General features: G+C 33.5%; 2 protein-coding genes across 23 annotated transcripts; both read left to right on the top strand.

The window, feature by feature from the left end:
• Positions 1–4,434: 4,434 nt before the first annotated feature.
• On the top strand, positions 4,435–10,172 carry LOC112756417 (putative disease resistance RPP13-like protein 1). Of its 14 annotated transcripts, none has more exons than XM_072206371.1 (7): positions 4,435–8,003; positions 8,313–8,377; positions 8,617–8,728; positions 8,816–8,867; positions 8,997–9,122; positions 9,333–9,431; positions 9,556–10,172. In XM_072206371.1, exon 1 carries the CDS (start codon positions 4,657–4,659, stop codon positions 7,996–7,998), a length of 3,342 nt encoding a protein of 1,113 aa, XP_072062472.1. In that variant the 5' UTR covers positions 4,435–4,656; the 3' UTR covers positions 7,999–8,003; positions 8,313–8,377; positions 8,617–8,728; positions 8,816–8,867; positions 8,997–9,122; positions 9,333–9,431; positions 9,556–10,172. The 14 variants fall into 14 exon arrangements, with proteins under 14 accessions (XP_072062472.1, XP_072062462.1, XP_072062469.1 ...); XM_072206361.1 differs by having other exon boundaries at positions 9,552–10,172; XM_072206368.1 differs by lacking the exon at positions 8,816–8,867.
• A 7,766-nt stretch (positions 10,173–17,938) lies between these two features.
• On the top strand, positions 17,939–23,582 carry LOC112756411 (putative disease resistance RPP13-like protein 1). Of its 9 annotated transcripts, none has more exons than XM_072206349.1 (5): positions 17,961–21,479; positions 22,113–22,239; positions 22,471–22,622; positions 22,831–22,933; positions 23,058–23,582. In XM_072206349.1, exon 1 carries the CDS (start codon positions 18,136–18,138, stop codon positions 21,472–21,474), a length of 3,339 nt encoding a protein of 1,112 aa, XP_072062450.1. In that variant the 5' UTR covers positions 17,961–18,135; the 3' UTR covers positions 21,475–21,479; positions 22,113–22,239; positions 22,471–22,622; positions 22,831–22,933; positions 23,058–23,582. The 9 variants fall into 9 exon arrangements, with proteins under 9 accessions (XP_029149300.1, XP_029149299.1, XP_072062450.1 ...); XM_072206328.1 differs by having other exon boundaries at positions 23,054–23,582; XM_072206329.1 differs by having other exon boundaries at positions 17,969–21,479; positions 22,497–22,622; positions 23,054–23,582.
• Positions 23,583–25,443: the final 1,861 nt, after the last annotated feature.

The raw sequence follows: 25,443 nt of genomic DNA, 5'->3' as shown, positions 1-25,443 counted from the left end.
AAATTATTTTTATTATCATAAATGATTATAAAAATTATTTTTATTATCTAGAATTGTTTTATATTTACTATTGTATTATTTTTTAAATCAAAATAATATGATTAGGGATGAATTTATGCATTAGAATTTCAAAAATTATTTAGTAGTTCTTAATAATAATGGTTAGTTGTTCCTACTACATAAGTAATTTTGACTCCACTCTAGTAAATTATTATCAAAATTATTTTATTAACTTTAACTCTAGTAATAATATATAAAATTATTATGTTAAATTAATTTAAAATTAAAGATGATGATTTTTTTAACTTATTTTAATATTAAATTTTAAACAAAAATATTTTATTCAAATAAAAAGATTATTTAATTTTTTTAAAATATAAAACCCAAAAGAATAAAATTCTAAATTATTTGTTATTATAGTAGAATTGTAAAAATTATTGTCATGTTATGAATACTTTGTTTTTACTTTTCAAATTTTTTAGATTTATCTGTTAGTGAATATGACCAATGTTATTATTTGTTAAAAGTTATCAATATATTTTATCTATTTTTAAATTGGAGTAACTATATTTGTACCTAAAAATAATTTTATATTTTTTTTAGTTTAAACACTTAATAAATCTGCTAAAAATAAGAAAATGCATAATTGAATATACAATATCTTGTCACAATAATGATAAATTTATTAGTTTAAAATCATTTATAATATTTTTTATTAAAAAATAGATAATAAAAAATTTATTAGAAAAACTAAAATACAATTTATACTTATTATTAATTTATTATGTACGTATAAATACTATTGTATATAATTAATTTGATTGATTAGTTATAATTTAATGTGGTACGGTCAAACAAAATATTAAAATATCCTATGTCTGTCTCTCCAAAGTTTTGGACCTAGCTATAAATAGTGAGTCATTCCCTCGGCTAAGTTCAACTTCAACATCTAAATTCACTTTGTCTCATCAAATTCTCAAGGCTTGTGGAGTGTCTTCTTCTTCATTGAGTGAATAGTTCTTGTTGGAGAAGCAGGGCACGTGCAAAATTTTTTTGATTTTCATAATCAAAATTATTTTTTGCACGTGTTCTTTTTCTCCAACACGGGTTTTTCACTCTTTTATTCTACTATTATGTTATCGCTTGGATACAACATTGAGTTTGAATAATGGTGCTTCATGAGGTATAAAATTGGTTTGTTTCTTCCTTTGATATTTGTGTTTGTTCACAGGTAGCATTCATACATATCATGATATGTTCAAAGGAGAAGCAATTTTCATATATGAGATTCAGAATCATGTTACATGTAACTCGCTTGATTTCATTAGATGTATTACAATGACTTAAGTTTTTATCCACTTCAAACCATGGTTTTGAAAAGAGAAAATTAGAATCCTAATATGCTAAGATGAAATGAATTTGTATATCATTATATCAATTTATTGATGACTACCCCACGAATAATATATAGTTTAATTTCATAACATTCTAAGCATGATTGTTAATGTATGAGTGTTTGTGGTTTGAAAACTATAGACCAAATATCAGCTTAGTGCATGTAAATCAGCCATTGGTAGTTATATATTGATTTAGTAATATTTTTTTGGAGTGTAATACAAGTTAATGCTGCAAATGAACAAGGCCTATATAGTATATATAGATTGTAATATTGTAATTGAAAATGATGAAATGTACATTAAATGTTTTCACCTTATTTTCTCCCATGGGAGGTTCTAGATTATATTATATACTATATAGTATATAGGGAAACATTATGACAAATTAGGGTAAGCAACTATGAAATTTATATTAGATGGAATAATTTTCACAAACACTTGTTGATGCTAGTTTAACTATATAACTATTTTACACTTTGAAAAAGTTTGAAAGGCCAGCACTTTTATTAAAATTTGGTCAGGACAAATGAGTAATTCTTTGTCACTAGATAAAATCTCACACCATTAAAAATATTATTAATGACTAATTGATGACTAAAAATCACAAAATCTGCTGACTCTAACACTCCTCAAAATCGGATTAATGCAATTGATAATAATTTTTTTTATAAATTTAATTCTCATTACTATTTTAATTTGAGAGGCGTTTTAATGGATAATATACAAATATTTAAAAGTGTTTGGAGACATATCTCAATCCAAAGTAATATTATCATCAATTTTAAAACTTTTTTAATCTCTTCATTATATATGTATTATTTGCTGATGTTTGAACTAATATAAAAGTTGTAAAATTTCTAAATGAGTTAAAGCGACTTGTATTGAGTACTAGTTTTTTGGTGTAGGGAAAATATTTTGCAATTACCTATACTTTAATTTCCTAAATAATTATTAGAGATGATTCAGAGTTTATTGCAGCAATGGAGACCGGAAGACTTATAATCTTACAAAAAAGAATTTAATTATAATAACACTCAGTTATGTTGGATTATTGGCCAAAAAGTAAAAAAGAAAAGTTAATGGTAAACATGGCGTTATCATAAATTTATACCTTAAAATAGTTTATATCATAAAAAGTTATATCAAATATTTGTTTATAATTATCTCTGATATACCATAATAAGTAATATATTTAACTAAATATTTAGATTTCTATATGCAATAGATTGATGAAAGACTTAACTTGGCAACAAGAGCGAATTCCATTGAAACAATATTATTTATTTTCCAAGAAAAGAAAAAGAACCTTCAAATTCAAATTATCATCATTTTTTAAAACTAGAGAAAATTAATGTTAAACAAATTCTAAAATTAAATCAAAACTGAATTTTTGTAGAGACTAAAATTAAAATTCACATTTAAAAGGATTCAAAACTTATCTAGCGAGCGCATGTTTTAATTTCTTATATAATTAAAAACTAATTTTTATAAAAGTTAGTTTTAGGATTTGATTGGGTGAGCTTTTAAAAAAATATTTTTTAATAATTTAAAAATATAAAATTAATATTTTATGTTAAAAATATTATTTATTAATTATGTTTAAATATGCTGATATAAAAATATTTTTTACGAAAAGATAAATTATAGCTAGGTTTATAGTTTCTAAAAAAATATTTTTAATATTTTTAATATTTTATTTTTATTATTACAAATTTATCAAATACGATAAATCTTTTTTTTTATTTTTAACAATTTATTAACATCCTAACAAACTCTTATTATTCACTTACAAAAAATGTTCAAAAATAAATCTTTAATACATATTATTATTTAATAAAATTTACACAAAACTATAAAAAGTAATTTTTATTATCCTCATGCAGTACCCTTAATTGGTACTATCGACTAATTTATCGATACACGTTTTTATTCAAATTTTCGTAAAAAATTATATTTTCCAATTCAAAATATTCTATTGAATTCAAATCTTACCTCAAAATTTTCTAATTCACATTATAAATTTTTGAACCTATTTTCGGACAATTTAAATTATTATTTTATGTTAATTAATTAGTTAATAATTTCTGGTTCTTACATTAGGCGCACATGCTCATCGTCATCGAGGCAAAATGGACGAAACCGAAATATACCATTTTTCATCGGTGTTAGCATTCTATACCCAACTCTTCTAACCTCTTTTCACTCCCTATCATAGATGTGCGTACTCGAACAAAGAATTTGCTCTTCGAGTGCGCAACAGCGCAGGATTCTCATACTCAAATATAATCTCACTATCACTGTTTCTCATCTGACAATTGGGATACACCATCACAACAAAGATACGTAGATCTGGATTTGTACCTTATCTCGTTTACACTGGAAATGAGATACGTTTATACTTATCTCCGTTTATAAAGTAAACGAGAAATCGATAAAAACTCTCAAAATTATCTTCTTTTTTTTCACGGTATCTCCCAACTCAACAAGTCAATGACTAATCCAATACGGTACTGAACTTCATTTAAAGGTTTATCGACTGCTGCATGCCCAAGGTGGAATTTGTAATTTAAACATTTATTGTATTTATTTTACAAAAAAAAAACCATTTCTTTATTATTTATCTCTACCAATTTGGGCCTTTAGTTCCAACACACCATTTTCTTCATAAAAGTCAATATAAAAGACTTCACTAATATTTGGGCCTTCAAATATCCAAAAAAAAAAATTAAGAGTATTTATTTGGTAATGTGTTACCATTTTTATTTCTTTTTTCAATAATAATAAACAAGATTTGTGGAAACTAATTGTATGTTGACATAATATTATTTAAAGAGTAATGTTAGGGGCCAGCAATTTTTGTAATTGTTAGCCATCAACTAGCCATCAATGATGATTTGATGGTGTGAGATTGGTGTGAAATTTCATCTAATGGCTCACCTTCCTCTGCTGATTACATGCTGGCCAAAATTCAACAAAACTGCTTGTCCCATATACTTTTCCTTATTTAAAATAACATGAAAAGATGCCAATGAGCCTCAACTCAAGTGGCATATATTCCTTTTTTTACTAAGAGGCGAAGACCATAAAGCTGATCATTGATCAAGTCAATTTTAGTCACCACACAAATCAAACACTTCCCTTGCTTAGCTCCTGTTTCAGAAAATCCAGAGAGTACATTGCAAACTGTGAACCCTTCTTCCCTCATCCTTCATCTTTCTTTCTTTGTTGTGATCGCATCCGCTGCACTTGAGATCCCATCATGGCTGCAAAACTTGATGGTGGAGCTTATCTCACTTCCTTTGTTGATGCTATTTTGGAGAAGCTTTCTCTAATACTTGAAGAAGACGACTCATTCCTGGAAAGGAACATCTTGCTTGGAAGGTTAGAGAAAAGTCTGTATGAGGCTGGACCTGTTCTTGATGATGCTGAGCAGAGGCAGTTCACTAATAAGAAAGTGAAGAAGTGGCTTCTTGATCTCCAAGATGCTCTCTATAAGGCTGATGATTTGGTCGATGAGCTCTTCACTAAGGCCGCTATCCCCACCACTCTAAGAGATCCAGGTATCTCTTCTTCCTGTTCTTCTCTTGTTGATTCATATATTGAAGGTAGTGGTGGCATGGAAAAAATAGTTGGTACACTAGAGTCTGTTGTAGCAAAGAAAAATCGTCATCGTCTGAAAGAGTGCGCCAAGGTGGACATGTCGTCATGGAGAACTCCATCCACATCTCTCGTTTTAAGTTCTGACATATTTGGTCGGGACGAAGACAAGGAGAAGATAATCAAATTGCTGTTAGATGATACTCGTCATGCTGAATCACCTGTGACTGTCATCCCCATTGTGGGTATGGCCGGAATAGGAAAAACTACTTTGGCTCAATTGGTTTACAATGATGACCAAGTGCAGCAAAAGTTTAATGTTAAAGCATGGGTTTGTGTTGGTGAAGTATTTGATGTTCTTAAGTTGACAAAGACTGTAGTGGAAAAAGCTACTTCTGGTTCTTGCAACATGAATGATTTAGATTCAGTTCAACAACGTTTAAGGACTCAGGTAACAGGGAGGAGATTTTTGGTTGTTCTGGATGACATGTGGACCAATCATTATGATGATTGGAAAACTTTTCTACGTGCCTTCCAGTGTGGAAGTCAGGGAGGTAAGATTCTTGTAACAACCCGCATTGATGCTGTTGCTTCTATGGTGAAAACAATTCCAGTTCACAATTTGAGTTTGTTGGATGATGAACAGTGCTGGTCTGTGTTTGCAAATCATGCATTTTTCCCTACTGAATCCAGAGATCGTTTGGCTTTGGAAAAAGTTGGTAGAAAAATTGTTGAGAAGTGCAAAGGACTGCCTTTGGCTGCTCAATCACTTGGGGGCTTGTTGAGAAGCAAGGATAATGTAAGCGACTGGGAAGATGTTTTGGTGAGTGAGATTTGGGAGTTTTCTGAAGATGAGTGTGGGATTCTTCCTGCATTGAGAATAAGCTATTATTATCTCCCTTCACACTTAAAACGCTGCTTTGTCTATTGTTCTTTATATCCCAAAGATTATGAATTCAATAGAGGTGAATTGATATTGTTGTGGATGGCTGAAGATCTTTTGCAACAACCAAAGAGTGGAAGTATTTTAGAAGATGTTGGATATAAATACTTCAATGATTTAGCTGCACGATCATTCTTTCAACCTTCAAAGAATGGTTATGAAGATTCATTTGTGATGCACGATCTCATGCATGATCTAGCGACATTCTATGGTGAAAAGTTCTTTGTTAGAATCTCTGAACACGAGAATGTAGCCCAACATGATACTAAAGCTCGTCATTTGTCATATGATCTCGACGACAATAATTCAGTCCGGAAGATGTTGGAAGCATGTAAGAGTTTAAGTCATGTGAGGACCCTGTTTCCAATCAAGGCATATTTATACAGAGAGGGAATTGATACTTGTCGCATACTAGCACAGTTGAAGCGCTTACGTGTTTTGTCATTTACATCATTTAAAATTGATATATTGCCCGAATCAATTGGTGAATTGATCCACTTGCGTTATTTGAATCTCTCTAACACACTTGTGGTGACATTGCCCAAGTCCTTGAATAATTTGTACAATTTACAAACATTGAAGTTGAGAAACTGTAAAAAACTTAAAAAGCTTCCCTCCAACATGCAAAATCTTGTGAATCTGCGTCATCTTGATATTGTGGGCACTGATTTAGAAGAGATGCCAAAAAAGATGAGCAAATTAAAAGATTTGCAACTTTTATGTAAGTATATGGTGGGGAAGCAAGAAGAGAATGGAGTTGGGGAATTGGGAGAACTAACACATCTTCGTGGGCTATTGAGTATTGAGAAATTAGAGAATGTAAATAGTAGTGTTGAAGCATCAAATGCAAGGATGGATGAAAAAATCCATCTGAGTACTTTACATTTAATGTGGTCATCCGATGAAGATAGTGATTTGGTTGATTCCCAAATTGAAAAAGATGTACTTGACAAATTACGTCCTCACAAAGACTTGAAGAGGCTAAGCTTATGGGGTTACAGAGGTACAATGTTTCCGGATTGGGTAGGGCAGTCTTATTACCACAACATGACTTGGTTGGAGCTGAGTGGATGCAGGAATTGTTGGGTGGTTCCTTCACTTGGACAGTTACCCTCTCTGGAGAGGCTACTCATTTCAGGGTTCAAGAAGGTGAAGAAGATTGGTGGGTCATTTTATAAGGGTGATGGAACTCATCAGCATCAGGAGACACCCTTCCGATCCCTTAAATATCTCACATTCTATCAAATGAGTTGCTGGGAGGAATGGAAGTCATATGAATGTGATGATGATGATGATGCACCATTTCCGAAACTTGAGACGCTTGTTATAAAGTACTGTCCTAAGTTAAGAGGAGATTTGCCCACTTTCCTTCCCTCTTTGAAATTACTCCACATTTCAGGATGCGAGGAGCTTGGTTGTTATCTGCCAAGAGCTCCCATCATTCGCGAATTAAGAATATTTGGCAACCAGGAAGCAAGAATGCGGGACCTACCACTTTCACTGCAACGACTAAGAATCGAAGGAAAGCAGCTTGTGGATTCTCTGTTTGAGGCCATGGCCATGACCCACACCCAACCAAACTCTCTCACGGTGTTAAGTATCTCAAATTGCTCATCAGTGGTATCATTTGCAGGGGATTCTTTGCCCCCTTCGTTGAAAGAGTTGCGCATATACGATTGCAAGAATGTAGAATTCCCAATGCAACACCAACAACATGACTCACTAACGAGTCTTACAATAAACAACAGCTGTGATTCGCTTACATCCATCGCATTTCCAGCGTTCCCGAATCTCGATGATCTGACAATTGAAAGATGTGAAAATTTGACATCTCTGGATCTGTCACAGTCACAGTCCCTCCGAGACCTATTAATTTCAGGCTGCCCTAAGCTGGAGAACATATTAAGGCTGCCTGCCTCTTTAAGGGAACTCATAATCAGAGCATGTCCATTGTTGGGTGAAGGCATAGAGAGGAAGGACCCCCACATTTGGCCATCCATTTCCCACATCCCCCGCATTCAAGTTGATGGGAAATGGATTCGCAAAGACTCAACATCTTAAAACAGGTAACTCTTTTGCTATCTCTCTATATTCCAAACCCACTTCTTCATCTTCTCCAACATCATATTCATTCTCTCCTACATAATCTTACTTTTATTTCAATAATGTATCCTACTCTTTTTTGAGGTAAATACAAAACCCAATCCTCTCTTTTAACACTCTTAATCACCAATCTAGTCAATGCCTACTTTCCCCAACATATAGTATCACAAAACTGTTAACTTTTTTTAGGATACAATCTCAATTTTGGAATACCCCCCATTTAACCGTTTACCCTTTTTTTTATTATTTCTTCTTTCTTTCTTCATGTATAGGAACATATATTGATTCTTCTGGGACTTGTCAATTTATTGCATTTGGGTGCTGCGCCTCCAATCTTGTAAGGATGAGTATCTATTTGGATTTAAAGTAACATTTGCTTTATTCTGTTGAAGGATTCCTGGAGAATTAATTGCCATTAAAGAACAATCTTAACATTAAAAATGCTCTTATCATTCTATACTCTTCAAAGTCTCATGTTTCAAATCTGCATTAAACAAGCATAGGAAATCTTTGGGCATGCTTAAATAAAGATCTTGTAGAACAATTGAGTTATTCGTTTCAATTTTCTTAATGCAGATGATCTTAAAAGTTTTCTATGTACTAATTATTTGCTGGTTGAGTACATGGACAAGGAGCTATGTATATACTTGAACTTTGTTGTCTCAGGCAGGAACTTCAAGCTTGAGTGGTATAATCCTGCACTGCATTACTCTTGTGACTATTTTCTTGTACAATATACTTTCTCATGCACCTTTTTATAACCATTGTGAATAAGGCTTTTCCTTTTGCTACATTGAAGTATGTACAAGACAATCATCATGCCCATGGTACAGCCTATTTTACTGTGATCATAATAAAAAAAGCACAAGCATTAAATTTATCTCGTGTATTTTTTCCAATTTTCCACAAAATTCTTAGATTGTTGCTTTTTTACCCTTTTCTTTACCCTACTTGAGAGCATGGTAAAACTTGGTTATTTGGAGCAAATAATGTTGAAAGCAAGGTTGAGTGGCTGGTATGGTGATCTCAAAACAGTATTCCTCAACTTAAGGAAGAAATGAATTCTGAGGCATGTCTTTTGAGTAAGTTTTGAATAGTATTATGTGGCTATTACTGTTAGGGGATTTTGGCCATAATGCTCTATATAAACCACATACAACATAGAATGTTTATTAGAAGGTTATGGTTTTGTTAATTCAAGGATAAACCCTTGATAATGATGAAATCTTCTACTTTCCACTTTTGCCTTTGTCATTAATGGTTTTTCTTCTTTTTATTGTTATTTGTGTCAGCTACTTTTGCACCACCCCTTGACTCACCCAAATCTAAGGCCTTTCATTACATTTCTTGGTGTTGCTCTTGCTTGCTTGCTCGTGGCCCTCGTTGGTTTGGTATGCTGTTTACTATCTTAGTATTAACTTCTGTTGAATTAAGAAATTAATTAACCTTGTGATGACTATGCACTAAGCAAAAATTGTATGAGTTGTTCTAATGTGTTTGTTTTGGCGTAGCAAGAGACGAATCGGAGCAAACTTGGATTAAGCCTAATTAGGAGACCAAAGGAATCTGGGCAAGAATGATGGAGGAACAATGAATCCCAAACAAATCAGATCAGGTGCAGTCTCTGCATCAATTCAAAAGCAGAATTCATGGAAGACATCATCCTCGTACAAAATCAAAAGAAGAAATGGATGATGAAAAACATAATTTTGCAAGGACAGATAGACCAATCAAAATGCAACAAGATTACCTTCCATGATATGGATACAGTTGGAGCAACCTGTCAAAAATAGGCAGAATGCTTACAAAATTTTCAAAGAAAAAAGGAAGGACAAACTTAGTTTTATATTTTTATTTACACTGAACAATTATCTTTTTTTTTTCTTAAGATTTTTCATGCCTTCATCGTTTCATTGTATTTTAGGAGAGCTGATATGAGTTATTCTGTTTATACGAAAGAGAGAGCTTAGAAAGTGAGAATCAATTTCTGTTATGAAAAAGGCAAGAGAGGTAGGGTGTGAGAATATCTAAAAAAAGCTATAGTGCCGTTTGAGAAATTTGTTTTTTTGTATTGGCTTGAATTGGTATTTGTAACTTGTATTTGTTTATAGTGAAAAATTCTACCATCTGCATATGTTCTCTGCAAATCATGCGATCATTTTATAAAATCACCTTTTAATCATTCAAATCTGCATCACTCTTCCATTTTCTATGGCTTACAGTATAGTGCTGCAGGTTGGTGATTAAGAATCAGTGTTATTAATTTATTGAGGTAAAATTATAATTATAATTCATTCTCATTCAGTAAATGGACAATTCAATTCGGTTTTCTCTTTTTTATGCTTTCAATTCCTTGAACTCTGCTTTCTTTCTCCATTTTCTAATTTTTTTTTCTTACTCTCAATCTTTTACTATAATTTTGGCACCTCATTCAGACACAAGTTTGGTTGTGTAGCATTGTTGTAGTGCAAAAATTAAATTGAAAAACAAATCATATGCTTTGGGTGCAGATTTCATTTCATTCCCTAGCTGCAATAAGGTTGATTGGATTTCAATATCTAATACTGGAACAAGATTTCCTTCGTAAGAAGTAGAAGGACACCTTGGTATTATACTACATCATTATTGTCACTAATATGGATAAAATAGATGGAAAATTTGGGCTAGTTTTAATAAGTTTGAAAATTTCACCCGCATCCCTCTCTAGCTAGAGACATTATTATTTTATTATGTCCTAATAATTCCACATACACATAATAAACGATAAACTCTGAAATGACCTGAAAGAACTGATTTCTTGAACAAATTGATGATATGGTTGCTGCACTATGCATGGTGTATTTTGGAACCAGTTGAAATAAGCTTTTCTTTTTTGTTTTTTTAATTTCAAGCATTAATTAATTTGAGAGAAAAAAGAAGAGACATGTTTGTGCATTGCACTTGTCGCTTGAGTTAGGAACGAACCTATGCACATATAGAAATAGAACTTTTGCTTTTATTTATTTAATTCAGTTTCCTCAATATTTTGCTGCCTAAGAGTTCCTCAACATAATGAAAATTGCAATATTTGGGGATGAGAAATTTCTTACGGCAAAATAAAACTTATAATTCTAAAATAATAGTCACGACAACTGACAGAAACTATTGTCCGAAACAAGCATGGTGATTGATGAATAAAAGTATATGTTAAAATTCTAGCTGAAAATAAGTGGAAAATCATAGAAATAATACTAAATTGGCATAATATAATAGAATAATTTTATACTATATATTGAGATATTTGAAAATTTGCATATTTTGTTAAAAAATAAAATCTAAACGTATTGATAAAATCCAATAAAAAAAATCAATATGTACTAATCCAAGTTATACTAAGATATTATCAAATCAGATCAATATGTATATTAATTAAAATATTATTGCTTTCTAACAATATGATTGTCTCTGCTGCAGTCTGCCAATCTTTTTCTTCATTTTTTTAATCATTGAAAAAACATTTATTTTTTTGAGTTTTTTGGACTGGATATACTTTATTCATTAAAATTGAAGGTGTTTATCTAGGCCATGTTATTTAGGTTTAGATAAAATTTAAGATTTTATTTATTCTTTGATAGTTATGTGATAACTGATAAGTCTTAATATTCTTAAGTTTTGGATTTTGTCCATTTTATTTATAGTCCAAGTGTTTTTCATTTTATGATTTTTTTAAATAAATAAAATAAATATTTTATTTACAAAAATAAGTAATTTGAAGAGTTTTTATCGATTTTCATAACATGCTTATCTCATTTATAATGTAAATAAGATAAAATACAAACTCATGTTTACGTATTATGTGTTATGACACGTATCTTATTTTATTTATAAAGTGAACGAGATACGTGTAAACGAGATAAAGCTAAGGTGCGGCTATAAATATAACTCGTTCGTAGTGCCTCTTGATCCACTTTCCATCTCCTTTAACCTTCATTTCTCTCTTTCTTGAAAGTTTTTTTGATATTTTTGAGTTGTTAGGACGTTATGGTGTGCACCGACACACGGGACCCCGATATCAACCGCTTGAATGATAGTTGGCACATTGCGGGAGCGATCGACTTCGAAGTTAGTGTGTTTTTATCTTTTAAATTAATAAGCGTATGTGATTATAATTATGGTACTTTTATAGATTTAGTGTTTTTAAACATGAGTAGAATGGATTATCTTTAGGTAACATAAAATAGGTTAGTTGACAAGTTATTAACATTTGCTGGGTGTTGAATTTACTTATAATAAAAGTTAATTTACTAATTAACTTAATTTAATTTATTGATTAACTGTTTATTAGATTTTTTAAATAAATAAAAGAAATTTATTAATTATTGTTTATCCATGTTATTACGTTATGTTATTTCTCTGCATCAAATTTTATATTTTTAATTTTAAATTTAAATATGCCAGAGAACTTAGTTTGAAATCCAAGTTTTTAAGAAGTTTTATTTTTAAACAGAAACCTCGCCTACTCCTACCTAGGATGTCCAACTGTCGATGATCTTGAGACATGGTAGAGACTAAACACGTGTGTAGTCTGTCGAAGTTACGCACCTCCCTAACGATTTAAAATATAATCGAATGATATTATAACTAAAATAAGAATGACAAATAAGATCATGCATTAAAATATTGTAACACTTACCAGTATTCGAGATTCTGTCAGAGGACGATATGGAGACTCCAAGGACAACCATCAGTAAATTAAAGGCAACGCACATGGTATTTTAATCGATCCGACTCCACAACTTGGTACTCGACACTTCTTCGAATGCCGTAATTCTTCATGCCTTGCAGTACTGCCTCTCTACTTCTAAATCTGTGACCAACCCTAAACTCCACACCACCATCGGTGTTGTAATCATCCGCTCCCATATTAGAAAATGGAGTTACCTCGTGCATCGCGTCCAAATCCAAAGTATGGCAGTGACTGGGTACAGTTGATAACTCCTGATTGGTTGTAGAGTAGACAAAATGTATCAAACTAATCCACCGATGGGAGTTTTTGGTATAAACTTATCCTCGTCATCATCCTCAGAAGAGCCACTTTTGTGGCTACTGGCAACGTACTCTTCATCAGACTCCTCACCGTCAAGGTCATGTCTACCATTGGACTAGCATAGTGCAAGAGGTGGGTCATCTTGGACAAAATTCGAGCTGCCAGAACCACCACCACCAACATCACGAACCTCCACAAAAAGCTCCATCTCTTGTTCAACCATAATTCTCCTGTGGACATCAAACCTTAGGTGTAACAGCTATTACCCTAAGCCTTACATCATACCGTAAAGTAAAGGATAACAAAGTGCTACAACAATTCTAAAGCTTATACAATAGTAGATATATAAGGAATTTATAATACGAGAATCCCAAAGAAGAAATAAAGCTCAAAACAGAGATAGAAAAGCACAAAGCGTTCATACGATTAACTAAAAGCATAAAGGAACAAGATACAACATAATACAGTAATAATCAAGATAGTTATATATAAGTATAATGGTCAAAAGAGCTCTAGTCGTAACACGCGGAGTTTAGGCCGACTAGTGATATACAAACAATACAGAGTTTTTAAAAAGTTAAATAGCATATGCAACTTGTCTCTCAAATAAGCCTCTAATGAAACAAGGTCTAAGATACAAAAGAGAGAGTATTACAACAAAATAATCAAAATACAAAAGGTGATAAAAGATCCTCCACTCCGTCATCATCTCGCAACTCGCCGAAGTGGATTACGACCTGCATTTGAAAAACAACAACAACATATGGTATGAGAATCGGAGGTTCTCAGTATGGTAATAGTGCACAGTAATGTAAGATATAAGGTTCCGGAACGCCAGAAACAACCCTAAAATTTCACATCAAACATAAGTTTCAAGCTTATAAAACAATTTAACAAAGTCCTTAAATGAGTCATCTAACTTAGAAAATTTCTAAACTAACATTTACATTGCTATCCCACAGTCTTCGCTAGCCTAACCTCCATGCGATTCCATCGCCACCACCTACCAAGCCTCCTCAACCCCAATAACATACACAAGTATATGCAAACAAGTAATACACAAGTAATAATCATGTATAGCAAGTAAATCAGGAAGCAAGTAAGCATGTTATACACTTAGGCAATATAGGCAAGTAAACAAAGCAAACAACCACATAGTAAATGCACATGATGAATGCCTGTCCTATTGGCTGTGATATCACATTGTCAGTTCAACTGTCAATCCGACACATTCCCATGAGGGTCGCATTTGATCACGAACATAAATGGGTACCCCTAGGGATATAGTGCCCGACTCACTATTGTGAATCAAAAGGATGCGAGTGGGATACTCAGCCACAGATCTCACATTATCCAGGGATATAGTGCCCAACACACTCTTACCACTTTCATATTGCCTCTCAATCAGAACCAAACTCAAGTTATCAGTCTCATTAACCATACTCATTTCTCTCCAAGTCCTAGACTCGTTATAACCATCATTAGTCCTTGATTTCACAAGTTATGATCAACTCTCAAGTTCTCAAAGTCATCACCAATATAGCACTTCACCCGTTCACCCACAACTACAGAAACCTAAGTTTCTGTCTTCTAAACTCATATAGAAATTTACCAATTTAATTCACTGAATCATCTCTTTTAGTCTTAGGGCCTATTTACTAGATAGTACCCTTAAACGGTAATTAAAGAAGTTTAGAAAGTTAGAGAACCCTTAAAAAGTGAAGAAAATAATTTTTCAGTAAAACAGGGATCTCGCGTACCCGAACCTCTGTCCCGCGTACGCACAAGTCAAAATTTGGGCGTCTGCGTATGCGGCATCCTACTCGCGTACGCAAGTGTCCCAACCCGAATGGAAAGACCGCGTCGTGTGTCAAATTTTCGCATACGCATGCCTTGAAAACACATGCTCGCGTATGCATGTTAGTGCCCGCGTACGCGAGATACCCCAGACAGAGGAGAATACTCACGTCGCGTGCACAGGTTCTCGTATGCATGCTATAACAGACTTAGAAAAATTTTAAAGCTGCAGAATTTTAGATTTTTGCACCGAACTTCAAACGCGTATAACTTTCTCGTTTTAAAATATTTTCCGTTCGTTCTTCAAACATCTTAAAGCTCTTGGACCCAACTTTCACTTAAACTAAGTTTCTAAAAAATAGGGGTCCAAAGTCCAAGTTATGCCTCACCAAAACTTGTTAAAAACAAGGTTTTACACAAAATCATCAAAGTTCTCTAGTTTTCAAATTTTCAAAACCAAACCAATCAAAACCTACTCAATTTTATAAAAAATACTACCACACACTACAAATTTCCATTTCATTGCACTTCAATCATTTTCACTCATATTTCTCTCAATCTTTCCACCTCTTTCCACCATAATTCAACAAAACCCACAACTTTCAAATCAAGATATCAATATTAACAATTTTGCACAATTCAACTATTCATAAACTTCATTCATCATATATCATCTTCAATCCTCATAATTATCATTATTCAATCCCAATATCAATATCAACATCATTCATTAATAATAACATCATAATCTCATCAAAATTATTACATTCATCAAAATCATCATACATCATCAATCCAACAATTATCAACAACCAATTCAATTCTATTTTAAGGTCCACTAGTTTAAGTGTCACGAAACATTACATATTACATAGAGAAAATCGAAATTATACCTTGACCGATTCCCAATATGCACAAATCACCAAAATCCACAACCAAGTTCAATGAGCTTTGCCTCCAAGTCAATCAACAAGCAACTCCAATCCACAAACTTCACTCCAATCACAAGAATTCAACCTATATATACATAATTTACCACAATTCAACCTAGAGTTCCATATATACATAAAACCACAAAGGATTTGAATACACTCATCTTATTCAATGTTGATTGAGGCAAAATCCAATAGCAATCAAGTGTTAGATGGTACTTAAATACCCAAAATTACAAAAATCAGTCAACAGCTATAGCCAAATTTTCGAAATTGTTGGAAAGAGAGAACTTGGCAAGAAAGAGTGAGTTTCTTACCACTTTGGTTAGATAGAACTGAAGGACTCGGCAAGAGTTTTGCGTAGCAGCAAACATGACGCGAATCAAAGCACTGTAGCTCAAGTTCTGAGTGATTTAAGATGAATATGAATAGTAACCTCTCTTCTCTTCTCTCTTCTCCTTACCAGCTGCTAGGGTGGTGTTATGTTTGTGAATGAGGCTGAATTGGCTTCATTTAAGTGTTTATATATGTTGGGTTTGGGTTTAACTTGGGCCCGATCTAACCTGTTAGCATTTTTGTCCCATTTAGCCTAACTTTGGGCCGAACCTTTAAAATTATCGTCCGATTTTTAACTTTAATTATTTTCCTAAGTTTTTCTATTGTTTTTATTACGGTCATGCAGTACCAGACAAACTTAAACTGGTACTGCCAGCTAATTTACCGGTACATGTTTTTACTCAATTTTTCGTAGAAAATTATATTTCCCAACTCAGAAAATTCTACTGAATTCAAATCTCACCTCAAATTTTTCTAATTCACATTATAAATTTTTGAACCGATTTTTGGATAATTTAAATTATTATTTTATGTTAATTAATCAGTTAATGATTTCTGGTTCTTACATTAGGCGCACATGCTCATCGCCATCGAGACAGAATGGACGAAACCGAAATACACCATTTTCCATTAGTGCTAGTATCCTATACCCATCTCTTCCAACCTCTTTTCACTCCCTATCACCGACATGCGTCAATATCAAACTCTCTAACTCGGACAAAGAATTCGCTCTCTGAGCAGCAGCGCAGGATTCTCATACTCAAATATAATCCCATTATCACTATTTTTCATATGATACTTGGGATACACCATCACAACAAAGAAACCACTACCACTAGACATTTTTAATAAATTTTTTGAAAAAAAAAAAACAGAAGAGAAGAAGGATTGTGATTTTTGTAGAATGTGGAGAATACCAACGGTTTGAAGATCCTTTTATAGCTGATTGATTTTTGTCGTACTATATCTCATTTACAGTGTCAACGTTTTAAGTTAACATGTATCTTGTTTACACAGTAAACAAAATTAGTTTGCTTATATCTTTTTTACAGTATAAATGAGATACGTGGAGTTCATTCTTCCCTATGTAACACACATGTACACACGTGATACGTAGACCTCGTTTACACTGGAAATGAGATACGCCTATACTTATCTCCTTTTACAAAATAAACGAGATAAAACATATTGCGGATATCGGTAAAAACTCTCAAAATTATCTTTTTTTTCTCATGGTATCTCCCAACTCGGTAAGAGAAAGACTAATCCATCGCAGTACTGAGCTCCATTTAAGAGTTTGCCGACTGCTGCATGCACAAGGCAGAATTCGTAATTTAAATATTTATTGTATTTATTTTACAAAAAAAATTTCTTTATCATTTATCTTCACCAATTTAAGCATTTAGTCCCAACACACCATTTTCTTCATAGAAGTCAATATAAGAGACTTCACTAATATTTGGGGGTGGAAATTCAAGTGTAGTCGACTTCACGTGTAGTTGATATTTGAGAGACGTTAGTTAGATGATTTGACTGAATTGACTAATTTTTATTTAACGGTTCTCAGATATCAACTTCACATGAAGTCAACTTCAGTTGAGTTTTCACCATATTTGGGCCTTCAAATATAAAAAAGAGTATTTATTTCATAATGTGTTACAATTTTTATTCTTTTTTCAATAATAATGAACAAGATTTGTGAAAAATAATTGTATGTTGAAATAATATTATTGAGAATAACAAGAAAAGGTGAAAATTTTCACCGATGGGCATCCGTAATTGTCCTCTGACATCATCATCTTTATTAGAAGCCAGTGATTTTGTCCGACGAGGCGAAGACCATAAAGCTGATCATTGATCAAGTCACCACACAAATCAAACACTTCCCGTAGCTTCTGTTTGCGAAAACCCAGAGACTACATTGCTAACTGTGAACCCTTCTTCCCTCATCATTCATCTTTCTTTCTTTGTTGTGATCTCATCCGCTGCACTTGAGATCCAATCATGGCTTCAAAACTTGATGGTGGAGCTTATCTCACTTCCTTTGTTGATGCTATTTTGGAGAAGCTTTCTCCAATACTTGAAGAAGACGACTCATTCCTAGAAAGGAACTTCTTGCTTGGAAGGTTGGAGAAAACTCTATATGAGGCTGGACCTGTTCTTGATGATGCTGAGCAGAAGCAGTTCACTAATAAGAAAGTGAAGAAGTGGCTTCTTGATCTCCAAGATGCTCTCTATAAGGCTGATGATTTGGTCGATGAGCTCTCCACTAAGGCCGCCATCCCCACTACTCTAAGAGATCCAGGTATCTCTTCTTCCTGTTCTTCTCTTGTTGATTCATATATTGAAGGTAGTGGTGACATGGAAAAAATAGTTGGTACACTAGAGTCTGTTGTAGCAAAGAAAAATCATCATCGTCTGAAAGAGTGCGCCAAGGTGGACATGTCGTCATGGAGAACTCAATCCACATCTCTCGTTGTAAGTTCTGACATATTTGGTCGGGACGAAGACAAGGAGAAGATAATTAAATTGCTGTTAGATGATACTCGTCATGCTGAATCATCTGTGACTGTTATCCCCATTGTGGGTATGGGCGGAATAGGAAAAACCACTTTGGCACAACAGGTTTACAGTGATGACCAAGTGCAGCAAAAGTTTAATGTTAAAGCATGGGTTTGTGTTGGAGAAGATTTTGATGTTCTTCGGTTGACAAAGACTGTAGTGGAGAAAGCTACTTCTGGTTCTTGCAACATGAATGATTTAGATTCAGTTCAACAACGTTTGAGAACTGAGGTAACAGGGAAGAGGTTTTTGGTTGTTCTGGATGACATGTGGACCATTGATTATGATGATTGGAAAACTTTTCTAATTCCCTTCCAATGTGGAAGTCAGGGAGGAAAGATTCTTGTAACAACCCGCATTGATGCTGTTGCTTCTATGGTGAAAACAATTCCAGCTCACAATTTGAGTTTGTTGGATGATGAACAATGTTGGTCGGTGTTTGCAAATCATGCGTTCTTTGCTACTGAATCACGAGATCGTTTGGCTTTAGAAAAAGTTGGCAGAAAAATTGTTGAAAAGTGCAAAGGACTGCCTTTAGCTGCTCAATCTCTTGGGGGCTTGCTGAGAACCAAGGATAACATAAGGGATTGGGAAGATGTTTTGATGAGTCAAATTTGGGAGTTTTCTGAAAAAGAGTGTAGGATTCTTCCTGCATTGAGAATAAGCTATTATTATCTCCCTTCACACTTAAAACGTTGCTTTGTCTATTGTTCTTTATATCCCAAAGATTATGAATTCAATAGAGGTGAATTGTTATTGTTGTGGATGGCTGAAGATCTTTTGCAACAACCAGAGAGTGGAAGCATTTTAGAAGAAGTTGGTTATAAATACTTCAATGATTTAGCTGCACGATCATTCTTTCAACCTTCAAAAAATGCCTATAAAAATTTATTTGTGATGCACGATCTCATGCATGATCTAGCCACATTTTATGGTGAAAAGTTCTTTGTTAGAATCTCTGAACACAAGAATGTAGCCCAACATGATACTAAAACTCGTCATTTGTCATATGATGTCAACACCGACAATAATTCAGTCCCGAAGATGTTGGAAGCATGTGAGAGTTTAAGTCATGTGAGGACCCTGTTTCAAATCAAGGCAGATTTATACGGTGAACACAAAGAGGGAATTGATCCTTGTCGCTTACTAGAACAGTTTAAGCGCTTACGTGTTTTGTCATTTACATCATTTAAAATTGATATATTGCCCGATTCAATAGGTGGTTTGATCCATTTGCGTTATTTGGATCTCTCTGGTACACCTATCGTGACATTGCCCGAGTCCATGAGTAACTTGTATAATTTACAAACATTGAAGTTGCGCAGATGTCGAGGACTCAAAAAGCTTCCCTCCAACATGCAAAATCTTGTGAATCTGCGTCATCTTGATATTAAGGGCACTGATTTAAAGGAGATGCCAAAAAATATGAGCAAATTAAAAGATTTGCAATTTTTAAGTTTCTATATTGTGGGCAAACATGAAGAGAATGGGCTTGGAGAACTGGGAGAACTAACACATCTTCATGGCTCATTGAGGATTGAGAAACTAGAGAATGTTAAGAATAGTGGTGAAGCATCGAATGCAAGGATGGATGAAAAAATACACCTGAATGCTTTATATTTGGAGTGGTCATGGTCATTATTTGAAGAAAGTGAGGTTTGTGAAAAAGATGTACTTGAAAAATTACGTCCTCACAAAGACTTGAAGGAGCTATCCATCGAGGGTTACAGAAGTACGATGTTTCCGGATTGGGTAGGGCAGTCTTCGTACCACAACATGACTGAGTTGAAGCTGATTGGATGCAGGAATTGTTGGGTGCTTCCTTCACTTGGACAGTTACCCTCTCTGGAGAGGCTGGTCATTGAAGAGTTCGACAAGGTGAAGAAGATTGGTGGGTCATTCTATAAGGGTGATGCAACTCATCAGCATCAGGAGACACCCTTCCGATCCCTTAAATATCTCTCATTCTCTCATATGGATTGGTGGGAGGAATGGGAGTCATATGAATGTGATGATGATGATGATGCACCATTTCCGAAACTTGAGACACTTGAGATATGGCATTGTCCTAAGTTAAGAGGAGATTTGCCCACTTTCCTTCCGTCTTTGAAAGAACTCTACATTAGAGGATGCGAGGAGCTTGGTTGTTATCTGCCAAGAGCTCCCATCCTACGCTCATTAAGAATAGATGGCAAACAGGAAGCAAGAATGCGGGAGCTACCACTTTCCATGTTGGAGACAGTAGTAATTAATGGAGAGCAGCAGGTGGAGTATGTGTTTGAGGCCATGACCCACACCCAACCAACCTCTCTCAGTTCTTTAGAGATCTCAGAGTGCTCATCAGCCATATCATTTCCAGGGGATTCTTTGCCTCCTTCATTGCAACAGTTGCGGATCAATAACTGCAAGAATGTAGAATTCCCAATGCAAAACCAACAACATGAGTCACTAACGAGTCTTACAATAAAGAACAGCTGTGATTCGCTTACGTCATTGCCAGCGTTCCCAAGTCTCTTGTCTCTGAGAATTGAAAGATGTGAAAATTTGACATCTCTGGAGCTGTCACAGTCACAGTCCCTCCGATATTTATGGATTGCAGAGTGCCCTAAGCTGAAGAACATAATAAGGCTGCCTGCCTCTTTAATTCGACTCTTCATTATTAAATGTCCGTTGTTGGGTGAAGGCATAGAGAGGAAGGACCCCCACATTTGGCCATCCATTTCCCACATCCCCGGTATTTATGTTAACGGGACACCGATTTGCAAAGACTCAACATCTTAAAACAGGTAACTCTTTTGCTCCTTCTCTATCCCAAAGCGGCTTCACTTCATCTTCTCCAACATCATATTCATTCTCTCCTACATAATCTTACTTTTATTTCAATAATTTATCCTACTCTTTTTTGAAGTAAATACAAAACCCAATCCTCTCTTATAACACTCTTAATCACCACTCTAGTCAGTGCCTACTTTCCCCAACATATAGTATCACAAAACTGTTAACCTTTTTTAGGATACAATGTCAGTTATGGAATCCCCCCCCCCCCCCCCCCCCCACCCCCATTTAACCATTCTACCTTTTTTTTATTATTTCTTCTTTCTTTCTTCATGTATTGGGACATATATTGATTCTTCTGGGACTTGTCAATTTATTGCATTTGGGTGCTGCGCCTCCAATCTTGTAAGGATGAGTATCTATTTGGATTTAAAGTAACGTTTGCTTTATTTTGTTGAAGGATTCCTGGAGAATTTATTGGCATTAAAGTACAATCTTAACATTAAAAATGCTCTTATCATTCTATACTATTCAAAGTTTCATGTTTGAAATCTGCATTAAACAAACATAGGAAATCTTCGGGCATGCTTAAATAAAGATCTTGTAGAATAATTGAGTTATTCATTTCAATTTTCTTAATGCAGATGATCTTAAAAGTTTCTATGTACTAATTCTTTGCTGGTTGAGTACATGGACAAGGAGCTATGTATATACTTCAACTTTGTTGTCTCAGGCAGGAACTTCAACCTGGAGTGGACCACTCTTAGACTGGTATAATCCTGCACTGCATTACTCTTGTGACTATTTTCTTGTACAATATACTTTCTCATGCACCTTTTTATAACCATTGTGAATAAGGGTTTTGCTTTTGCTACATTGAAAGTATGTACAAAACAATCATCATGCCCATGGTACAGCCTATTTTTCTGTGATCATAATAAAAAAAGCACAAGCATTAAATTTATTTCGTGTCTTTTTTCCAATTTTCCACAAAATTCTTAGATTGTTGCTTTTTTACCCTACTTGAGAGCATGGTAAAACTTGGTTATTTGGAGCAAATAATGTTGAAAGCAAGGTTGAGTGGCTGGTATGGTGATCTCAAAACAGTATTCCTCAACTAAAGGAAGAAATGAATTCTGAGGCATGTCTTTTGAGTAAGTTTTGAATAGTATTATGTGGCTATTACTGTTAGGGGATTTTGGCCATAATGCTATATATAAACTACATACAACATAGAATGTTTATTAGAAGGTTATAGTTTTGTTAAATCAAGGATAAACCCTTGAGAATGATGAAATCTTCTACTTTCAACTTTTGCCTTTCTCATTAATGGTTGTTCTTCTTTTTATTGTTTTCTGTCAGCTACTTTTGCACCACCCCTTGACTCACCCAAATCTAAGGCCTTTCATTACATTTCTTGGTGTTGCTCTTGCTTGCTTGCTTGCTCATGGCCCTTGTTGGTTTGGTATGCTGTTTACTATCTTAGTATTAACTTCTGTTGAATTAAGAAATTAATTAACCTTGTGATGACTATGCACTAAGCAAAAATTGGATGAGTTGTTCTAATGTGTTTGTTTTGGCGTAGCAAGAGACGAATCGGAGCAAACTTGGACTAAGCCTAACTAGGAGACGAAAGAAATCTGGGCAAGAATGATGGAGGAACAATGAATCCCAAACAAATCAGATGAGGTGCAGTCTCTGCATCACTTCAAAAGCAGAATTCATGGAAGACATCATCCTCGTACAAAATCAAAAGAAGAAATGGATGATGAAAAACATAATTTTGCAAGGACAGATAGACCAATCAAAATGCAACATGATTACCTTCAATGATATGGATACAGTTGGAGCAACCTGTCAAAAATAGGCAGAAAGCTTACAAACTTTTCAATGATATGGATACACTAAACGATTATCTTTTTTTTTTTTTTTTCTCAAGAGTTTTTATGCCTTCATCGTGTCATTCTATTTTAGGAGAGCTGATATGAGTTATTCTGTTTATATGGAACAAGAGCTTAGAAAGTGGGAATCAATTTCTGTTATGAAAAAGGCAAGAGAGCTAGGATGTAAGAATCTATTCTTAATATATAAAAGTAGGTACATAGGTTTATCCACATTAGTTCTAAGTTATTTCTCTTCTTCTATTAACGTCATGTTAGCACTATTGCTTACTTAGCAAAATTTTAGAATCCACCATTTAAATCTTGTCAAATCAACTTTTATTTTCAAATAAAAAAAACATAAAAAATAACTAAAAAACACAATAAAAACTAACAACTTAATTTTTTCCAAATCAATCCTTATTTTTAAAACAACAAAAATACAAATTAACATTTACACAAAAAAAAAGCTCTGAATACCAAAGAGCTTATTACCTTTCTCATACTTCTTGAAACCCTCTTCCTCTTGGCACATCTCCGTACCAAAATTCTATTTTCTCCACCCTCTTCCGGTACCATGAGCCATTATTTTTTCTTCAAAACAAATTGTCCATCACGATGTCCATCTCCGGAGCCCATTGCATAAATTGCAGAAATCAGGGCAAACTCCATTCCTCCTGTTGCGGTTTTCCTGTCGGAGTTCGCTTCTGGGTCTCAGACCAACATCACCATTCGGTGCCACCAACGTAGGAAATTTGTCCCAGGTATTTTCCTAATCAACTTTGATGTTTACTCTTCTCATTCTGTTGTTCAATATCATTTTCAATAGCCCTATTTATTTGTTATAAATAATAACATTTTAATTGTGAACTCATTGTAAGTAACACAGGTTTATGTATTCCTCTTTTTTAAATGGTTCTATCCAACAGTCACAACCAAAATTAGGTTTACCCACATTACTTCTAAGTTATTTCTCTTCTTCTACTAACGTCATGTCAGCATCATTGCTTTCTTGGCAAAATTTTAGAATCTACTACTCAAATCTTGTCAAATCTATCTATCTATTTATCTATTTATAAAAGCTGATACTAATTTTCTCCACAATGAGTTTAAGTCATCTTTTCTTTGCTAATGATGCCACATCAACAATTCTAATGACTTGGCAAAAGATGAAAATCAACCAATCACTATTTAGTAAAATATTTTAAAAAAATTAAAACAAAAAACTCTTATCTATTATTATTCAAGTACTAATTAAATGCAATAAACATACATTAAAAGTGTCATAATAATAATTATTATAAAAAATTTCAGTTACAAATATTCAAATTCTACAACTTATACATATTAAAACTCTTACTACTCTTCATTTCTTAATCTCTCATACTAATTGTCAAAAATTTCTTAAATTTAATTTAACATTTTTATATGTTTTTCATTCTCTTCATTCATTTTTTTAATTATTTACAAAAAAAATGCAAAAAAGACAGTGTAGCAATTAATGCAAATCAAAAAATGAAAAAAAAAATGAAAATGCAGTTTTATATAACTCTAATATAAATAATCTATGTCTTTTTAAAAAAAATAAATTCAAAATCTATTTATAATATGTTCTCTAAAACATTTTTAATATAACATTTATTAAAATTTATTTATAATATAAGTAATCTACCTCTCCGCGCATTGCGTGGGTCTCAATCTAGTATCTAGAAAAAGCTATAGTGGTGTTTGAGAAATTTGTTTTTTGTATTGATTTGAATTGGTATTTGTAATTTGAATTTGTTTATAGTAAAAAATTCTACCATTTGTTATGGTGGAGACTGGATGTAGATCTCACTTTGGGATTGAACCAGTATACATCGTGTTGTTCATCTTCTCTATTACAATTTTCATTCACAATATTCTTATAACTGTTTTTTTTGCAAATCATGGGATCATTTTATAAAATCACCTTTTAATCATTCAAATTATTCAAATGAGTTAAACTTGAGCTTTTATCCACTTCAAACCATGGTTTTGAGGAGAGAAAATTAGAATCCTAACACGCTAAAAGATGAAATGAATTTGTATATTATTATATCAACTTATTGATGAC

The sequence above is a fragment of the Arachis hypogaea genome, chromosome 2, assembly GCF_003086295.3.
Source record: "Arachis hypogaea cultivar Tifrunner chromosome 2, arahy.Tifrunner.gnm2.J5K5, whole genome shotgun sequence".
In the NCBI taxonomy this organism is placed as follows: domain Eukaryota; kingdom Viridiplantae; phylum Streptophyta; class Magnoliopsida; order Fabales; family Fabaceae; genus Arachis; species Arachis hypogaea.
This window is presented reverse-complemented; position numbering and strand designations above follow the sequence as displayed.

Excerpts from the sequence above, each read along its gene's own strand:
- LOC112756417 (XM_029293480.2), top strand. The coding sequence starts at position 4,657 with ATGGCTGCAAAACTTGATGGTGGAGCTTATCTCACTTCCTTTGTTGAT.
- LOC112756411 (XM_029293467.2), top strand. The coding sequence starts at position 18,136 with ATGGCTTCAAAACTTGATGGTGGAGCTTATCTCACTTCCTTTGTTGAT.